Here is a 21,100-nt window from a genome sequence, read left to right on the forward strand (position 1 = left end):
ATGCTCAAACTCTGATGCTCCATGCTGCCAAATGATGGTCATGTAAGATCAATGTTGAGGGGCTGTATATCTTTAACGTTGAGGCTGTTATAAATGACCTGCCGTATGGTGATTAATGACAGTGTTGAAATAGTCTCCTGTTATCAAGGTATGTTGCCTTAATTATGTAACGTCCACATTTTGACTGTCAGTTTAAACGCTTGTGACTCTGCGTATTTGCTTGAAGGTATAATCTCTCACGGCAGAAACATCAGAGTATTCTGGGTTGCATTTAGGATCAACAATGTCACTCGGTGAATGCTGCAACTCAAGTGTAGTTTGGAAGAGTGGGGATATTTTTTATTTATTGTTTCTTTTTGTGCAGAAGGCTTTAGATCACTGGGAATCTCTGTGATTTTGATTTGTCCCGTAGCTTTCATGAATCACAATTACACGGCTGCTGTGTTGTTTTACAAAGCCCTGTAGTGAGAGTTACTGCTGGTCATGTCTCTGGGGAAGTGGCTGTAATTAACTATAGCCCCACAGGGCCTAGCTCTACACTGTGGCCCTGAACAATGTCCCAAAGCAGCTCACTGTCATCGCTATGCACATCTGCTGCTGAAGGGTAGATGGTGGAACCAATTTTCTTCCAAATAAAGATCGAGACACTTGAGCGTCTCTAAAATAAATCTTAGTTTCCAAAGAGTTGTGAAAAGCATGTTTTTGCCTGTTCTCTCTTTGTATATTCTCTTATACAAATATTTAGATTTCGTCAGAACGGATTTGACGTTCTTCAGAATGCTTTGGCGAGAGACTGGCTGACCTCATAGTGACTCCGAGTGAAGCAGAGGTGAAGCTACACTTGTCAAAGTGAGAATGGCGGGGTCTCGGGGTCACAGCCTTTCATTTTGGGTAGATCTATTAATTACTGCTATGTAATTGAGGCCTTACGTGAGATCTACTCTGAATTTGCAGTTTCTGCCATACCCCTTAATACCAGATTTGGAAAAATATGATCCTATTCATGGATTTGCTGTAATTATACTAAGTTGTATTTTCACTAAATGTAAACTGTGTTGTGGTCACCCCATAATGTCTGTGCTCATTATTCCTCCTAATTATACTGGAATAGAGCTTGGCATTGTATCAAATATTCAGACTATATTTTAAATGAATCCCACCTCAATTATGTTGATTTATATTTGATTAATAGCCGAGCTGATCTGGAAGGGAGAAGAATTGACTGCACTGATCATTCTTATCCTCAATTCAGTTTCAAAGCTGTCATTAATCAGAAAGGATGTCACTGGGTGCCATGGACTCTGATGTTGTATTAATGAAGCCAATTCTAATAAGCACAAGACAAGTAGTTTAAAACACAAATCTTTACTTAAATAATTCACTGAAGACAAAACTTTACTTTCTGGAAGTTCTAAGGAAGTTCTAAGGAAGTGCCACTTATTTCCGGAAGTGATAAACAAGTAAATATACTCAATTAAATGATGACATTCTTTCTCATTATTATTTCTTGTGAACACGTCACACTGGTAAAAGGTAAAGGTCTGGGAAGATAATTTGATGTAATTACGTCCCATGGGACACAAACATGTCACTGAAGTCTAACAGCAGTAACATTAAAGAACTGCTAAAAACAGCAGTAACAAAGGATTTGTTTTACAGTGAAAACGTGAATTCAGACATGCCAATAACACTCCATAGTACAAACACACATCTTTTCTGACAGTTCAATCTGTCATGCCTCAGAGAAGTGTAAAAGCAGTCAACCACCACACTCTTTCAGCATACTGCATTACTATTAGTATAACGAAAGCCCATAATACACTTTTGGACCAAGATAACAGCTGTATGCCTCGTTAGTATTTTAGTATTACTTTTTTTTTTTTTACAAGCATTTCGCTGCACCTGCTATTAACATCTGCAAATCTGTGTACGCAACCAATAAACTTAGATTTAATTTAGTACCGCTCATCTCTTTCCTCTCAGCGGGCTTTAGATGTGTTAAATACTGAGCCATGTTGAGTAGCAACAAACTGCTGGTAAATCTGAAGCAATCTATTTTAACAAGGGTGTAAATAATCAAGGATGTCTTCAGTTACAGACGGGCAGGTGTGAGACAGCCCCTCGAATTGAATTGATAGTAATGAAAGAGCAATGGTGTCGATTTGATGCACCGAGAACATAGTACATGTAGTTGGATGAAGAGTGCATATGGAGTTGCAGTAGCTAGATATCTTCAGGTTGGGTCATTAATGACAGAAGACAGAAATAGAGAGCAACACAAGACAACTTGCATTGAATGAAGAGACAAGCACATCCTCCAGCAAGAGATACTGAAACAGATACGATTCAGCATTACAGGATTTCAGATCAGATTTCCCATAGAACTTTTCTCTCTGGTGTTTAGAGTCTCGCTAATGTGTTGCTCCTAATGTAATTTAATTTCACTAGCTTTGCAGAGCGCCAATGAACACTTAGAGCCATTACAGTTTGAACAAGGCTCTTTTGATTCTGGCCTGATAAGTGAGAGGAGAGCATCTCTGGGCTCCTGGCTGAACAGCATGTGACCCAGCATGAACTGCACCAAAGACTGCCCAGGGTATAACTTCCTATATCATACACTGTTATATTTAAGAATAAAAGAAAATCTTGATATTTTGTCTGCTATGATTAGTCTTAAACTGTTGCACCCTGTCTCCTAATTTGGAGAGAGTGACATGAAGTCTATTCAAATTGAATGTGGTTCCTTGAGAGGCAAGGCTATCATCATCCATAGCAGATGGTGGGAAGACCTAATCACCTCATTCCTGTTACTGACCACCCATAGAGGCCATTCGGTAAACAATAAGCTGTGCGTAGGAAGTGAATAATAAGTGAGTGGGTCAAGCATTCCCTCTGTTCTTTATAGCGTCACTTGAATTTTTTGTTGTTGTAATATGTAATATGTACTCCATGCGTTGTCATTCCCATTAACGTGCGTTGGACCGTTTTTGGAGCATGGCAGGTGTCATTTAAACACATATAACTATTGGTTTCTACCTTCACCACAAACACAGTCCTTATTGGTTTCTATCTTCACCACAAACACAGTTCTTATTGGTCTCTACCTTCACCACAAACACAGTCCTCTTGGGTTTCTACCTTCACCACAAACACAGTCCTTATTGGTTTCTACCTTCACCACAAACACAGTCCTCTTGGGTTTCTACCTTCACCACAAACACAGTTCTTATTGGTTTCTACCTTCACCACAAACACAGTTCTTATTGATTTCTACCTTCACCACAAACACAGTCCTCTTGGGTTTCTACCTTCACCACAAACACAGTCCTTATTGGTTTCTACCTTCACCACAAACATGGTCCTTATGACTTTCTTAATTTTTCACAAAGTTGTTCTGGCATTCTAGTTGTTCTGGCATTCTAGTTGTTCTGGCATTCTGGTTGTTCTGGTATTTGGGTTGTTCTGGTATTCTAGTTGTTCTGGCATTCTGGTTGTTCTGGCATTCTAGTTGTTCTGGCATTCTGGTTGTTCTGGTATTTGGGTTGTTCTGGTATTCTAGTTGTTCTGGCATTCTGGTTGTTCTGGCATTCTAGTTGTTCTGGCATTCTGGTTGTTCTGGTATTTGGGTTGTTCTGGCATTCTGGTTGTTCTGGTATTTGGGTTGTTCTGGTATTCTAGTTGTTCTGGCATTCTGGTTGTTCTGGCATTCTAGTTGTTCTGGTATTTGGGTTGTTCTGGTATTCTAGTTGTTCTGGCATTCTAGTTGTTCTGGCATTCTGGTTGTTCTGGTATTTGGGTTGTTCTGGTATTCTAGTTGTTCTGGTATTCAGTTTGTTCTGGTATTCTAGTTGTTCTGGTATTCTAGTTTTTCAGGTTGTTCTGGTATTCTGTTTTTTCTGAATATTCTAGTTATTCTGTTTTTTCTGAATATTCTAGTTGTTCTGGTTGTTCTGGTATTCTAGTTGTTCTGGTTATTCTAGTAGTTCTAGTTGTTCTGGTTGTTCTGGTATTCTGGTTGTGCTGGTATTCTAGTTGTTCTGGCATTCTAGTTGTTCTGGCATTCAAGTTGTTCTGGTTGTTCTGGCAGTATAGTTGTTCAGGTATTCTGGTTGTTCTGGTATTCTAGTTGTTCAGGTATTCAGGTTGTTCTGGTATTCTAGTTGTTCGGGTTGTTCTGGTATTCTGGTTGTTCTGAATATTCTAGTTGTTCAGTTATTCGGGTTGTTCTGGTATTCTAGTTGTTCTGGTTGTTCTGGTATTCAGGTTGTTCGGGTATTCTAGTTGTTCTGGTATTCTAGTTGTTCAGGTATTTGGGTTGTTCTGGTATTCTAGTTGTTCTGGTATTCTAGTTGTTCAGGTTGTTCTGATATTCTGGTTGTTCTGATATTCTGGTTGTTCTGGTTGTTCTGGTATTCTGGTTGTTATGGTATTCTAGTTGCTCAGGTATTCTGGTTGTTCTGGTATTTGGGTTGTTCTGGTTGTTCTGAATATTCTAGTTGTTCAAGTATTCTGGTTGTTCTGGTATTCTAGTTGTTCAGGCATTCTGGTTGTTCTGGTATTCTAGTCGTTCTGGTATTCTAGTCGTTCTGTTATTCTGGTTTTTCAGGTATTCTGGTTGTTCAGGTATTCTGGTTGTTCTGGTTGTTCTGGTATTCTAGTTGTTATGGTTGTTCTGGTATTCAGGTTGTTCTGGTATTCTAGTTGTTCGGGTTGTTCTGGTATTCTGGTTGTTTTGAATATTCTAGTTGTTCAGGTATTCTGGTTGTTCTGGTATTTCAGTTGTTCTGATATTCTTGATATCCACAGCAAATGCTATTCATTCCCAAAACCAAGCTATCTGGGAAAATACATTGTGTCTTTTCACCACTAAAGAAATAGTTTCAAGTAACTATAGCAATTTGCATGCAACAATCTTTTCATTTATCACATATCAATGGCTGTATTGAATGTATGAATATACAAACCTCTACTGCAAAGTCACACTGCCAACTCCACTGCATTTCTACAAATCAATGTGAGCAATACAGATTCTTATTGCTGAAGCAGTATGTACAGTAGTTGAATAGGGCCAGCCTATAGAGAGTGACTGGCAGTATAGGATTGCTAATCATTAACACTTCTGAAGTCTAGAGGAGAATATGAAGATGGGTAGTATTGGTGTGAATAAACACTCAGTGTTAACCTGAAAACGTCTGTCTGTTCTCTGTTTAATTTTAGCAACAGTGTAATGTAAAAACCTCATGGAAGTATGCCTTAGTCTTAGACCCAGACACCCTTCATCTATGAAAGACAAACTGATGTACAGTGTCTTTACATTTTAAAGAATACAAATGTTAACTCAAGTCAATAGGCATCTCATTATAATTGCATGCCCATCTTAACAGCATCAGAGTGCTCGTATTTGAAGACAGATGTAGGCCTACATAGGCTATAATGAACAATATTTTAATTGTCTCCTATTCCTCTTGACCCAGAGTTCTTCCTGGAGTTGTTGGAGAACACGGAGAAGTCTTTGAACGAGATGTTCGTGCGGACCTACGGAAAGCCATACATGCAGAACTCGGAGGTGTTCCAGAACCTGTTTGCCGAGCTGAAACGCTACTACACGGGAGGCAACGTCAACCTGGAGGAGATGCTCAACGACTTCTGGTCGCGGCTGCTGGAGCGCATGTTCACGCTGCTCAACTCCCAGTACGTCATCACTGAGGACTATCTGGAGTGCATCAGTAAGTACACGGACCAGCTCAAGCCCTTTGGAGACGTACCCAAGAAGCTCAAGGCTCAGGTTACCAGGGCTTTCATCGTGGCACGCACTTTCGTCCAGGGCCTCTCGGTCGGTAGAGAGGTGGCCAGCAGGGTGTCCAAGGTAAGCCCTCGTCTCTGCCATTCATAAGCAAATTGGGTTGAGTGATTTTAGTTTGGGCTAATTTGCTGCTATTGTGCAGCAGGGGATGATGGTGATTTTGATAAGGAATATATACCACTTGCCCAATGGGAATTTCCCCCTGAAACCTTTCACCCAATTTGATCATGTAAAATTAATGTCATAGATTTATATCAACACTTTCCCCAGAATTGAACAATTGACAGATTTTGTTGGATCCATCATTATCACATATCAATATTATATTTCAAAACCTCGTAGATCATAAAACGGAGTATTTTGTTGGTGTTTGGGGCTGGATGGATTGTGCTGGTGGAGAGAGAGAGTACAACATAATATAACAGTGTATCCAACGCATTCTTAAACAAGTTGAAGGTCTCTGTTTTGCTTTTTGGGTTTTCTTTTCTCCCAGGAGATCCCCCACAGGCTGGTATTTCGATCATACACTCTTCTGATTGACTTACCACTGCCTTCCCACCACTACCATCTCTTTGTATGGGCCTATGGGCTGTTGGGTTAAGGCTCGGGGCTGCCTTTTCAAGGATTCTATAATGACCTCTGGTGGGGCCTCCCATTGTTCAGGAGGAATTCTCAAGCATGGGAAGACTATCTGGCTCCAAGCTATGGGAATATATATATATATATATTTTTGCTATGGATGTTTGTATCTCTATCACCCAATATTTTTAAAGTCTGTATACCGTCCCCATTACTCTTGCTGTGAGTATTCTGTTTGATGTAATGTTAATGCTGCTAGCTGCTTTTGCTGTATATCATTGCCTTGGGAGTGTGTACTTTACTTTCGATCTTATGCAAAGGAACATTTAAAGGCATAGCAAGAGATGTATGCTTGACATTGGCTCCACTCAACAACAGCTGTTTTCTAAATGTCTTGTTTTCAGTTAATATCAGTGGTTGAAAAAGTACCCAACTGTCATACTTGAGTAAAAGTAGAGACACCTTAATATAAAGTCACCCAGTAAAATACTACTTGAGTAAAAGTAGAGACACCTTAATAGAAAGTCACCCAGTAAAATACTACTTAAGTAAAAGTATTTGGTTTTAAATATACTTAAGTATCAAAAGTAGAAAAATGTAAGTAATTTAAAATGCCGTATATTAAGCAAAGCAGACGGCACCATTTTCTTCTTTTTAAAATGTATGGATAGCCCAGGGGCACACTCCAACACTCAGACATTACTTACAAAGGATGCAATTGTGTTTAGTGAGTCTGCCAGAACAGAGGCAGTAGGGATGACCACGTGTTCTCTTGATAAATGAGTGAATTTCACAATTTTCCTGCCCCGCTAAGCATTCAAAGTGTAACAACCGCTAAGCATTCAAAGTGTAACAACCGCTAAGCATTCAAAGTGTAACAACCGCTAAGCATTCAAAGTGTAACAACGCTAAGCATTCAAAGTGTAACAACCGCTAATAAGCATTCAAAGTGTAACAACCGCTAAGCATTCAAAGTGTAACAACCGCTAAGCATTCAAAGTGTAACAACCGCTAAGCATTCAAAGTGTAACAACCGCTAAGCATTCAAAGTGTAACAACCGCTAAGCATTCAAAGTGTAACAACCGCTAAGCATTCAAAGTGTAACAACCGCTAAGCATTCAAAGTGTAACAACCGCTAAGCATTCAAAGTGTAACAACCGCTAAGCATTCAAAGTGTAACAACCGCTAAGCATTCAAAGTGTAACAACGGCTAAGCATTCAAAGTGTAACAACCGCTAAGCATTCAAAGTGTAACAACCGCTAAGCATTCAAAGTGTAACAACCGCTAATAAGCATTCAAAGTGTAACAACCGCTAAGCATTCAAAGTGTAACAACCGCTAAGCATTCAAAGTGTAACGAAAGCTAATAAGCATTCAAAGTGTAACAACCGCTAAGCATTCAAAGTGTAACAACCGCTAAGCATTCAAAGTGTAACAACCGCTAAGCATTCAAAGTGTAACAACCGCTAAGCATTCAAAGTGTAACAACCGCTAATAAGAATTCAAAGTGTAACAACCGCTAAGCATTCAAAGTGTAACAAGTACTTTTTGTTGTCAGGGAAAATTGTATGGAGTAAAAAGTACAATATTTTCTATAGGAATTTAGTAAAGTAAAAGTTGTCATAAAAATATGAATAGTAAAGTACAGATACGTCAAAAAATGACTTAAGTCGTACTATAAAGTATTTTTACTTAAGTACTTTACACCACTGATTGATAGCAACATTAGAACACTGGCTAGACTTGTAGATAAAGTTTGCTTCCATAGCCTCGTGGTCACAAGCCAATTTATCTGAATTGTATGTGTTTGTTTCCGTTATTGGTGTTAATAGTAATGTGTGTACACTGTTCTGTGTTGTCAGAGAAGAAGCCTGGACATCAAGGCTAGTAAACAGTTAATATACTGTTTGGAAATGGAGTCCTTTTGCAACAGTTGCTGGCCAATGAGTTTATGTTCACCATAATTCATGATTGGGTTGTGTATCATGCAGATTGTAGCGCAGCTATGAGTGGTCAAAGGCACAAGGAAACCCAAGGCAATAGGCTGCAAGAGGAGAATCACATGTATAACCCCCGAACATAGAACACACTCAATCTTTCCACTGCTGGTCATTCATCACCGGCAAGCATGGTGAACTCCAGCCAGGGCTGCCTGATGAAACCCATGAGGATGAGTTGTTACTGTCTGTGGTAGTGACACACGTCCTGGATTCCCTGGCAGCCGCCGTGTCCCCACCTCAACTCTGACATTACCCAGGGACCTGTGACACGGGTCATGTGGCGGGGCCACGGCCCTTTGATCCAAGGGGCCTCAACTCATCTGGAGAGATTGGGTGTAAGCATAATGGAATAGGACACCCCAGAGGAGGGGTGTGACATGTGACATCTATGCCTAGTGCTGCTAAGGGGCTTTATTGAGTTCCAGGAGCTCCTGCACTACCTCACATCACAGCAGTTTACAGTTTATGACTAAGACACTACTACACTGCTTATCTATATCCCAGGTCAGGTCAGTTTATCCATGGTCAATCAGATCTTATCCATGGTCAATCAGATCTTATCCATGGTCAATCAGAGCTTATCCATGGTCAATCAGAGCTTATCCATGGTCAATCAGATCTTATCCATGGTCAATCAGATCTTATCCATGGTCAATCAGATCTTATCCATGGTCAATCTGAGCTTATCCATGGTCAATCAGACCTTATCCATGGTCAATCAGAGCTTATCCATGGTGAGTCAAAGCTTATCCATGGTCAATCAGAGCTTATCCATGGTCAATCAGATCTTATCCATGGTCAGTCAGATCTTATCCATGGTCAGTCAGATCTTATCCATGGTCCATCAGATCTTATCCATGGTCAATCAGATCTTATCCATGGTCAATCAGATCTTATCCATGGTCAATCAGATCTTATCCATGGTCAGTCAGATCTTATCCATGGTCAGTCAGATCTTATCCATGGTCAATCAGAGCTTATCCATGGTCAATCAGATCTTATCCATGGTCAATCAGAGCTTATCCATGGTCAATCAGATCTTATCCATGGTCAATCAGAGTTTATCCATGGTCAATCAGATCTTATCCATGGTCAATCAGAGCTTATCCATGGTCAATCAGAGCTTATCAATGGTCAATCAGAGCTTATCCATGGTCAATCAGATCTTATCCATGGTCAATCAGAGTTTATCCATGGTCAGTCAGATCTTATCCATGGTCAATCAGATCTTATCCATGGTCAATCAGATCTTATCCATGGTCAATCAGATCTTATCCATGGTCAATCAGATCTTATCCATGGTCAGTCAGATCTTATCCATGGTCAGTCAGATCTTATCCATGGTCCATCAGATCTTATCCATGGTCAATCAGATCTTATCCATGGTCAATCAGATCTTATCCATGGTCAATCAGATCTTATCCATGGTCAGTCAGATCTTATCCATGGTCAGTCAGATCTTATCCATGGTCAATCAGAGCGTATCCATGGTCCATCAGAGTTTGGCATTCAGTTACACTTATTACTGCATAAATACCAGCATGGACTAATGTTTTCCCATTTTATAAACCTCTGAAATGAAAAGATATGCCCAGGGATATATCAAGGCTCCAACATTGTCATTATGGGCACACAGCGTATTTCTATTCTTCAGTTTTGCAAAGCGGTGATGTGGCTATTGATTGATTCTAATAATAGGACTCTCTTTTGATGAGCTCGAATCATTAGAATAATACATGCTCTGCAAACGCTGTAATGCACTCAAAGAAGCCAGCAGTCCAGGGAGATAGGGGGAGAGTCATGCAGACATTATGGCAACTTACTGAGTGCTGGTCTGCACCAAAGCCATTTGTGGAGGAAGAAAGCATTTGTCAGGTGTCAGTTCTGCAAATTGAAAAAGGAGGAAGCAACGCTATACCATATCTTACTGTACGGAAATGCACATTAAGGATTCTGTCAGTAGAGTATTTTAAAATAAAGTGCATCTCAGATTCAAATGAATGAAATTGGAATCTGAAAAAGACAAATTGTTTTAGTGTCAATGTGAAATGTATGAATTGTGTTTACCAACAGTTTCTTTGCAACTGCAGAACAAAGCAATCAGACATCTCACAATTATTGAAGGCACATATAGTGACGACAGATACCAGAGATTATAGTGACGACAGGTACCAGAGATTATAGTGACGACAGGTACCAGAGATTATAGTGACGACAGGTACCAGAGATTATAGTGACGACAGGAACCAGAGATTATAGTGATGACAGGAACCAGAGATTACCCCCTTGATATCTTAAACTCGCTACTCGCAACATGTGAATTTGTGGGGGTGTCAGTGGGGACATGACATTGTGTGAGTGATCAACATCAGGCTGTGTGTTAAATCAAGCCAATGACGAAGGACGCTAGCAGTAGATGTTTGAGGCGTATCAGTCCGTCACGGTAGTGTATTATTTGATCTACTAGCCTGACTCTGTGGAGGCGGCTGATGATGCCTCCACCTCCTCTTCTCCTCAGCAATCCTCACTGGTGGGTTGGGAGAAGCAGGGGTCTAATCATATCAAACATGAAGACAGCTCAGAAGCCACTCAAAACACTGACTTCCAGCCGAGCTGCGGCTCTTCTCTCACCTCATGCGTGCAGTGTCTGGGTAATTTAGAAAGTTCAGACCAGTACCTGACAACTCCCTTTCTCCCCACTGGTACATCCCTACTCCTCCCTCTACCTTTGTTGGAAGTAGTTTGATCCCTGTGTAAAATTGTACTTCTTTCAGAATTTATTTTTTAAATTCAGAACAAAGACTAGGTGTTTTCTTTTTATTTTAAAGATGTTGAGATTAATTGGAAAATACTCTCATGAAATGGGAATGTTTTTATGTTATCGATTTTTTGCCAGAGTAACAAGAATCTCAGACACTTAATAAAATGCATAAAACATGTAGAAACATACACACAAACGAAAGCAAACTGAAGCACTGACAGAAGTTATGGTCAGGGAATAGCTATTTCATAGAGGACTGAGCTGCAGGAATAAGGTTAAGAAACGATTTAAGAACCTGTCTGTGTTTGAAAAAGAGATGAAGCCATTAGCCATTACCTGGGAGTCTGACTTTAAACAAAAGGGTGTGGATATTTGCATTATTGACTAAAACATTTCTGTTGCTGTATTGTTGCTGAGCTTCTGTTCAGCAACATAGATGTAAGAGCTATATATGGAGCTAGAGGGTGGACAGTGGAGCTAGATGGAGGACAATGGAGCTAGATGGAGGACAGTGGAGCTAGATGGAGGACAGTGGAGCTAGATGGAGATGGAGGACAGTGGAGCTAGATGGAGGACAGTGGAGCTAGATGGAGGACAGTGGAGCTAGATGGAGGACAGTGGAGCTAGATGGAGGACAGTGGAGCTAGATGTAAAAGCCGTATGTAGAGCTAGATGGAGTACAGCGGAGCTAGATGTTTTTTAAGCCAGCTCATTTCTTTATATACATGAAACACGGAATCATACCGTTTACTGGATTAATTTCCATGTGTTGAACAGCCTTGTAAGTTGTATCCGATGTATAGCTGGCCTTTGTTCTCACATCTACCCACTAGGTGAGCAGCACCCCAGCGTGTATCCGAGCACTGACCAAGATGATGTACTGCCCATACTGCCAAGCCATGCCCTCCGTGAAGCCCTGCAACAACTATTGTCTGAACGTCATGAAGGGCTGCCTCGCCAACCAGGCTGATCTGGACCCAGAGTGGAACCAGTACATCGGTAAGAGCCCTCCCTCCCTCCCTCACCCCCTGACTGTGATTTGGACTGTTCTGACTTCGTATAAAAAATGCATTTTGTCTTGAATTGTTGTTCAGTGTTGTCATTTGTCTGCATTTAGTTCCACGGGCAGAACTTGGGCGCTGTGATAAGGTGCTTTTTACTGTTTGAATCCTTCTCTTTACCTTTGACAATTTATTCTGGATGAAAACGCCATTATTTATTGGCTGGTGGGCTCGTGCTGTATTGAATGAGCACTTGCAGTGTGGTAGCTACACACTATGAGGAACGCAGAGCTTTGTGAAAAGCAGTTCAACAGCAGCTTGTTCAGCTCAGGGAGATTACAAACATGAATATAACATGGACGTTATTTATTTATTAGAATACCTTATTCGGTTTGGAGCCTTCATGTCAGGACTGCTGGAGTGATCTAAAGCAGAGCAGGCTAGCTGTGAGCTGCACTTTAGAGACGCATGTCAAGAATGCCACTGTCAGAAACTAGCAGTTGAAACGGGGCCACAGCTCTCTGGATAGTCGTTTCATGTCAGAAGAGCAGAGGTCCAATGTAAAGTACAGCGCACTGAGATGTTGGTGGAGCAGCGTAACGTGCGTCAGATGAATATTCAATGGTAAAAATGAAGGTTGACTGTTAGAACCTTGTTACTTGGACTAAGGTGATGGTATGTGTTTTACTGTCTGATGCCCTGATACAGAGCTCGGGCACCTCAAAGGCTTCCTACTGTAGGCTACATCAGTCACCAGCAGTACTTGTCACTGAACTACTTCATTATAAGATTTGTCTAAGTGTATTACAGAAACCTTTCGTCATGGTGTGTTTTTATGTTCTTCTATTTGAAAATTGGGTGGTCAACACTGCTGCACAAATTGTTGAACAACCTAACTGAAATAGTCATTTTTTTCTAGGTTTGAATTGCTCATAGTCTCAAATGGAGGATTATTCCCGGGGTGTAGAGTAAATGTCAGTTTCATATCTTTTGGCTCTCTGACATTTCATATTCATTATAGGCTCAAAGATTTTCAATTAGCTCAAGGTCCAACCACAAAGAGATATCGATCCTGCTTTCAGAGCTTACAGTAGTGATTGCATGTCTGCCAGATGTCCCCTGAGCTTCTCGTTGTTCTTTAAGTAGTTTAGATTTTTTTTTAAATAATAAACTGCTCAAATAATTAACTGCTATCTGTAATAACACTAGCATTGATGGTTTCTGCTCTGATGGTGAAATCCATTTAGTTTGCCTACGAGCTCACAAACCAATGTAGGATTGTCATACACTTCAACATTCTTTTCCATCCACGAATAGGACCACAGTGTAGTAATGTACATCAAACTCACATGAAAACCAGCTATTCCAGTTGCTGGGAATAGAAGGGAGAAGCTGGTGACTACAGGGCTTTGAGTGAAAAGATCACAAAAGCCTGGACCGACATGGAACTTGCATGGAACCCCTTACACTTGTGGGAATTAGGGCTAAATTAAAATGTGTCTTACAGAAGAAGAGAAGAAATATGGAAAGCATATGCATAACCATGGTAGCAATTAACAGTTTGGAGATTATGGGAAAATTATGAGATTAAAGGTTTGGACAAAACAGTTGACCTGACACAAGACTGAATCCAAACATGACACTGTTGATTTGATGTGCATTTTACATTTACTGTACTTGTTGCAGCCTTTGTTGATAACGAAATCTGAAAATAGTCTTGATACATTCAGTAATATTAAAATAATATTCTTGGAAAATTTGGGGTTGGTGCAACATAAGACAAAAAAATGGACAAAGGTTTGAGTGAGGGTCTAACTGGGGTCTCCAAGTGGCTACAAACCTCTGCAAAGTGGGCACAGTTCCTAAGTCATTTCAATGCACTTTCATGACTCAAAGAAGAGTCTTCAACTATACGTTTTTAAAAATATTTTTAGCTCTCCTAGCTATGGCGTTGAGGAACTAGAACAAGCACACATGTACAGTAGTTGTTTTGTTTGGAACACAGCCCTGCATCTCCGCCTTTACACAATCACTGTTGTTGTCTACGCAATCCAAAACGGTCCATTATAAATCGGAATATGGGTCAGGTGGGCATAATTTGAAAGCTTGTTGTATTGCCAACATGACTAACTAAATGATCAAATAGAATCTTACAGTGTTAGGCTTTCACAAGGCAATTCAGAGAAGCAGATGGTAATTTTACTACGCAAACTGGAGTGCATTCAGATGCCACGACAAACGTTCTTCACAATACAACAAACAGGCTCATTCTGTTCAGGACAACCCAGGGTATGACGCCATGTCATTTTGTAACTCTACATCAAACACCGTGATTATAAACTTTGTCACTGTGTATTACATGAGTTTTATGTGCACATTTGGACTCTCAGGTGTTTTTGCTTGCTTGTATGACATCAAAGCAGTATTTATTATAACCCTCAACATCTCATCTTATACATAGAATCCTCGTAAGTTACAGAATTTCCCTCACTCGGACATTAAAATATTTGCAAAAGTTGCCCAATTAGCTAGAGGGATAAGGGCAACTTCCTGTCACGTGTGGTGTTCAAGTTCACAACGGCTGTCAGTCAAAACCCATACAGAGCTGTGAAGCGCAGAGCCAGAGCTCTGACATCATGTCAGTCAGAACCCATACAGAGCTGTGAAGCGCAGAGCCAGAGCTCTGACATCATGTCAGTCAGAACCCGTACAGAGCTGTGAAGCGCAGAGCCAGAGCTCTGACATCATGTCAGTCAGAACCCGTACAGAGCTGTGAAGCGCAGAGCCAGAGCTCTGACATCATGTCAGTCAAAACCCATACAGAGCTGTGAAGCGCAGAGCCAGAGCTCTGACATCATGTCAGTCAGAACCCATACAGAGCTGTGAAGCGCAGAGCCAGAGCTCTGACATCATGTCAGTCAGAACCCATACAGAGCTGTGAAGCGCAGAGCCAGAGCTCTGACATCATGTCAGTCAGAACCCATACAGAGCTGTGAAGCGCAGAGCCAGAGCTCTGACATCATGTCAGTCAGAACCCATACAGAGCTGTGAAGCGCAGAGCCAGAGCTCTGACATCATGTCAGTCAGAACCCATACAGAGCTGTGAAGCGCAGAGCCAGAGCTCTGACATCATGTCAGTCAGAACCCATACAGAGCTGTGAAGCGCAGAGCCAGAGCTCTGACATCATGTCAGTCAGAACCCGTACAGAGCTGTGAAGCGCAGAGCCAGAGCTCTGACATCATGTCAGTCAGAACCCGTACAGAGCTGTGAAGCGCAGAGCCAGAGCTCTGACATCATGTCAGTCAGAACCCATACAGAGCTGTGAAGCGCAGAGCCAGAGCTCTGACATCATGTCAGTCAGAACCCATACAGAGCTGTGAAGCGCAGAGCCAGAGCTCTGACATCATGTATAGCATTTTACTGTACAGCCACCGTGTTCCAATGTAGGTGCTTATCATTGTCCAAATCTGCCATTTTCCAACCCGTATAGGGGTACGTAAAGATATTCATCTTGATTCCAGTGGCATCTATCCAACCCAACAGTGTCTGCTCCACTGACTAGACGAGATACCGGAGAGGTGAAAAGCTAATTCAACCAAAATCTTTTTTCAGCTGGAAGCTGAGCTCCCGATAGCAACGATTTTTCCCTCAGCACCTCCTCGTTGCTAGAACTCCACCAGCAGGAAATTTTACTCTTTGACACAGTGCATAGGAACTCCTGACAGAACTTGGACAAGAGGGCAGTCATTCACATTACCCTCAGCCTGACCTTCATTTATCTTCAGTGTGTGGGGGGTTAGAGGAGGGACTCTGGTAGCACGGCCTTGAGCAGTCCAAAACAGATGTTCATTCAATCCAACTGTGATTCTGCTTCCATTCATTCAGTCAAGCTAGCTAAATATGTATTGCTTAAATATCCAGCTCTTCTCAGAATAGCTGTGTGTATATGATGGTGTGTGTATAGACATTATGGATACAAAAGGTATGCACAGCAGTAGTTATACTACAGTAGGATGAGCCTTGACTAGTATAGAGAATATACAGTTCAAGTCGTAAGTTTACATACACTTAAGTTGGAGTCATTAAAACTTGTTTTTCAACCACTCCACAAATTTCTTGTTAACAAACTATAGTTTTGGCAAGTCGGTTAGGACATCTACTTTGTGCATGACAAGTAATTTTTCCAACAATTGTTTACAGACAGATTATTTCACTTATAATTCACTGTATCACAATTCCAGTGGGGTAGAAGTTTACATACACTAAGTTGACATTATTTGAGTCAATTGGAGGTGTACCTGTGGATGTATTTCAAGGCCTACCTTCATACTCAGAGCCTCTTTGCTTGACATCATGGGAAAAACAAAAGAAATCAGCCAAGAGCTCAGCAAAAACAAATGTAGACCTCCACAAGTCTGGTTCATCCTTGTGAGCAATTTCCAAATGCCTGAAGGTACCACATTCATCTGTACAAATAATAGTATGCAAGTATAAACACTATGGGACCATGCAGCCACCATACTGCTCAGGAAGGAGACGTGTTCTGTCGCCTATAGATGAACGAACTTTGGTGCGAAAAGTGTAAATCAATCCCAGAACAACAGCAGAGGACCTTGTGAAGATGCTGGAGGAAACGGGTACAAAAGTATCTCTATCCACAGTAAAACGAGTCCTATATCGACATAACCTGAAAGGCCGCTCAGCAAGGATGAAGCCACTGCTACAAAACCGCCATAAAAAAAGCCAGACTACGGTTTGCAACTGCACATGGAGACAAAGATCATACTTTTTGGAGAAATGTCCTCTGGTCTGATGAAACAAAAATTGAACTGTTTGGCCATAATGACCATCGTTATGTTTGGAGAAAAAAAAGGAGAGGCTTGCAAGCCGAAGAACACCATCCAAACCGTAAAGCATCATGTTGTGGGGGTGCTTTGCTGCAGGACGGTCTGGTGCACTTCACAAAATAGATGGCATCATGAGGCAGGAAAAATGATGTGGATATATTTCAGCAACATCTCAAGACATCAGTCTGGAAGTTAAAACTTGGTCGGAAATGGGTCTTCCAAATGGACAATGACCCCAAGCATACTTCCAAAGTGGCTTAAGGACAACAAAGTCAAGGTATTGGAGTTTGTATATGTAAACTTCTGACCCACTGGGAATGTGATGAAAGAAATAAAAGCCGAAATAAATAATTCTCTCTACTATTATTCTGACATTTCCCATTCTTAAAATAAAGTGGTGATCCTAACTGTTCTAACGCCAGGTAATTTTTACTAGGATTAAATGTCAGGAATTGTGAAAAACTGAGTTTAAATGTATTTTGCAAAGGCGTATGTAAACTTCCGACTTCAACTGTACATACTGTATGAAGTGAGTACAGCAAGTGCACCTCTGTTTGTGTGGATCGACCATTTCAGGTTGTCATTGCGTCGAGGATCTTGAATCTTTTCACCGTCTCAACTGGATGGGGGCATGCTCGCTCTGAAATTCATCAGCTCCTTCGTTTTGTTGAAGGAGAGGTTATTTTCCTGGCACCACTCTGCCAGGGCCCTCTCATCCTCCCTATAGGCTGTCTCGTCGTTGTTGGTAATCAGGCCTACCTCTGTTGTATCGACTGCAAACTTTATGATTGAGTTGGAGACATGTGTGGCCACTCAGTAATGGGTGAACAGGGAGTACAGGAGGGGGTTGAGCAGGCGCCCGTGTTGAGGATCAGCTTAGCGGAGGTGTAATTGTTAGAGGAGACGAACATCCACAGGTAGCCTAGTTTCTTTGAAGTGATTTGTTTTACAAGAAGATGAAAACATCATGACTGATTGTGTTCATGCCAAATTAAAAGTTAATCATTTAAAAAATACTGTTAAATGAAATGTTTAGCTAGTAACGTTAGCATATCAAAGGGCTGAGATTAAGCTTGGCAGATGCAATGTGTACTGCAAACCATGGAACTATTAGTATGTTGAGCACAAGAGGCTGGTGAGGGGAGGATGGCTCATAATAGCTGGAATGGAGTATATGGAATGGTATCAAACACATGGAAACTGTGATCCCATTCCATTCATGCCGTTCCAGCCATTGCTATCCACCCGTCCTCCCCAATTTTTTTATACATATTTTTTTTTACCTTTATTTAACTAGGCAAGTCAGTTAAGAACAAATTCTTATTTTCAATGACAGCTTAGGAACAGTGGGTTAACTGCCTGTTCAGGGGCAGCTCGAGGGTCAGCTCGGGGGTTACTAGTCCAACGCTCTAACCACTAGGCTACCCTGCCGCCCCAATTAAGGCACCACCAGACGGCTGTGGTTGAGTGGCACTACAAATCAGTTCAGTTATTTGTGGTTTTGCATGTGTTAATGTAATAATAATAATTGATTGGATTTATAAAGCACTTTTCTACCAACTGAGGTACTCAAAGCACTTTACATAGTAGGGGGAAACTCACCTCACCCACCACCAACATGTAGCACCCACCTGGGTGATGCACGGTGACCATTTTTGTGCCAGAGCGTTGACCACACATCAGCTATCAGGTGGAGAGGTGAGGAGAGATATATGTCTATTAAGGAGTTCATAGCCAACCCCCAAGGCCAACCCAACCCAAATGATATACCCCTGCGGGAACCTGCTTTCAGTCATTTATTTATGCAAAGAAAATGTTGTTTGTTTTATTTGTCTGTCAGTTGGTAAGACTAGCAAGTTTGCACTTTCTCTTTTCTTGCCTTAGGCGGGAAACAAATGGGCCAAGCGAATGACAAATGACTGAGTTATTTCACGTAGAACAAAATGTCAAATATTCAGTGAACCTAGTAGAATTCACTGCTTAAATAAGCATGGCTTAATTTCAGTATTTCAAACTATTAAGAAAGGGGCTGAGTGGGAAAGGTGCTGTACCTTTTAAAGATTGATTGAACCCACTGTGACTATTAAAACCTACCCAAACCAGAAACCGTGGATAGATGGAAGCATTCGCGCTAATCTAAAAGCTCAAACCATCGCATTTAACCATGGCAACGTGACTGGGAATATGGCTGAATACAAAACAGTGTAGTTATTCCCTCCGTAAGGCAATCAAACAGGCAAAACGTTACAGAGACAAAGTGGAGTTGCAATTCAACAGCTCAGACACGAGAGATTGATTAATCGTAAAGGTCATGACGCAGTTATCACACGCATAACATATTGGACACCAAAACATTTCCAGACTAAAGCCAGTGGTTAAAACGTATCAGATTAAACATTACAGCATTGAAGATCATTTTCAGAGGCTTTTATCTATGCCACCTGTCTGCACATCGAACATATGCCTACCGCTGTTTTAACATAAATCAGACAGTAGAAACGACAAATGTTTAAATGTTTAAATCTGTCGGCTGAATTCAAGCAAAATGGTTAAAGGTGTTTTTCTTATTCATGTAATTAAAATAGAAGCAATACATCATGGATTATATTGGTTCCACTGAGTGGACAGTGTCAAATCCATTTGTTCCCATTGCAGGAGAAATCCATTCTAACCCCCGCATGAAAAAACAACAAGAATGGCTCAGTCTATGAATGATGGAAACAGGAGGCAGACATCCTTTATTTAAGCTGCGTTATGAATTATGGCATGCATGTGAATCATTTCACTCCAGGGGTTTTTACAAAAAACTATGTTCATATTGTACAACAGTAAGAACATGTACTCTTATATTCTCCACCCGGCACAGCCAGAAGAAGGTCTGGCAACCCCTCAAAGCCTGGTTCCTCTCTAGGTTTCTTCTTAGGTTCCTGCCTTTCTATAGAGTTTTTCCTAGCCACCGTACTTCCACATCAGCGTTGCTTGCTCTTTGGGGTTTTAGGCTGGGTTTCTGTATAAGCACTTTGTGACATCTGCTGATGTAAAATGGGCTTTATAATTACATTTGATTTGATCCAGTAATAGAAAAACTGAGTAGTCATGTGAAGTAAGATTAGATGAGATTATATATATGTCTATTTTGTTGATAGGATGAAATATCTGAAGCATTGAGTAAGCGAACTGAAGAACATCTGTCAGTCCACACCTGATTACTCCTCACTGAACATATGCTGCGTTCACCAACCAAAGTTTTAGTACAGAGTGCAAATTACGGGGTCCCAAGGGTGGTCTGAATGAGACGTGAGTCCCCCTAACTCCAAGAAGGGAAAACTTGGGGGGGGGGGGGGGGGTCTTTAAATAATGCTAATTTAACTAACCCCTAAATTAAACGAACACCACCACCTCTGTCATGACATAATCTTGTTTTTCCCCATGTGGCTGTACTTGTCATCCCGGGATAGTCCCGCCTCTTTTCACGTGTCCCAACTTTTCTTTCTACCCCCCAAAATATATTTGTGTCAGCAAGATGCATTCAATTCATTTAGGCTACAAGTGTCATTACAATCGCTGAATGTCATGAAACATTTTGGGGTGTTGTGTAACAGATGTCTCTTTCCATTCATCAAATGGCACTAGTGCACTTTTCTGGAGTGGACGAATATGCGCAGGTAGCCTACTATCACGACTGGTTGTGTTTATGCCAAATTAAAAGGTCATAAAAAATATATATTATTAAATGTCTAGCTATTAATGTCAGCATATAAAACATGAATGTTTACCCCTCTCATATGAATATAAAAGTACAATTTCAGCGTATTAAAGTTACCTTAAAACAAACCATCAATATCTCATTATACTGTACCAGTCATTATATGAGGCAAATGCACAATTGTGACTGAAGATGTTGATAATTCCCCTGGTGAGTTAATCAGCTTCTTGCTGCGTGCATCCTGCCTGGACGGTGGCTCAGAGCAGCCAAGGTGGGGAATAACACCCTGTCTTAAAGATACAGAGAGTGTCATGCGTGACCTCCAGAGGTAGCGTTCAAGATGTAAGGAAAACGCAAGCTTACATTACAGTTATGTCTCTCTCGATACCTCTTGAGAATCT

At 41.1% G+C, this 21,100-nt stretch overlaps 1 protein-coding gene across 1 annotated transcript in view; it reads left to right on the forward strand.

Annotated features, from left to right (window-relative positions):
* The window catches only part of LOC115130623 (glypican-6-like), a 179,575-nt gene that overhangs the window by 74,139 nt on the left and 84,336 nt on the right, over window positions 1-21,100 (forward strand). Inside the window, exons 3-4 of the mRNA XM_065019249.1 lie at window positions 5,475-5,866; window positions 11,978-12,143. Coding sequence (XP_064875321.1) covers window positions 5,475-5,866; window positions 11,978-12,143 — 558 coding nt within the window. The remainder of the gene's footprint in view (window positions 1-5,474; window positions 5,867-11,977; window positions 12,144-21,100) is intronic.

The sequence above is a fragment of the Oncorhynchus nerka genome, linkage group LG1 (genome assembly GCF_034236695.1).
Source record: "Oncorhynchus nerka isolate Pitt River linkage group LG1, Oner_Uvic_2.0, whole genome shotgun sequence".
Lineage (NCBI taxonomy): Eukaryota > Metazoa > Chordata > Actinopteri > Salmoniformes > Salmonidae > Oncorhynchus > Oncorhynchus nerka.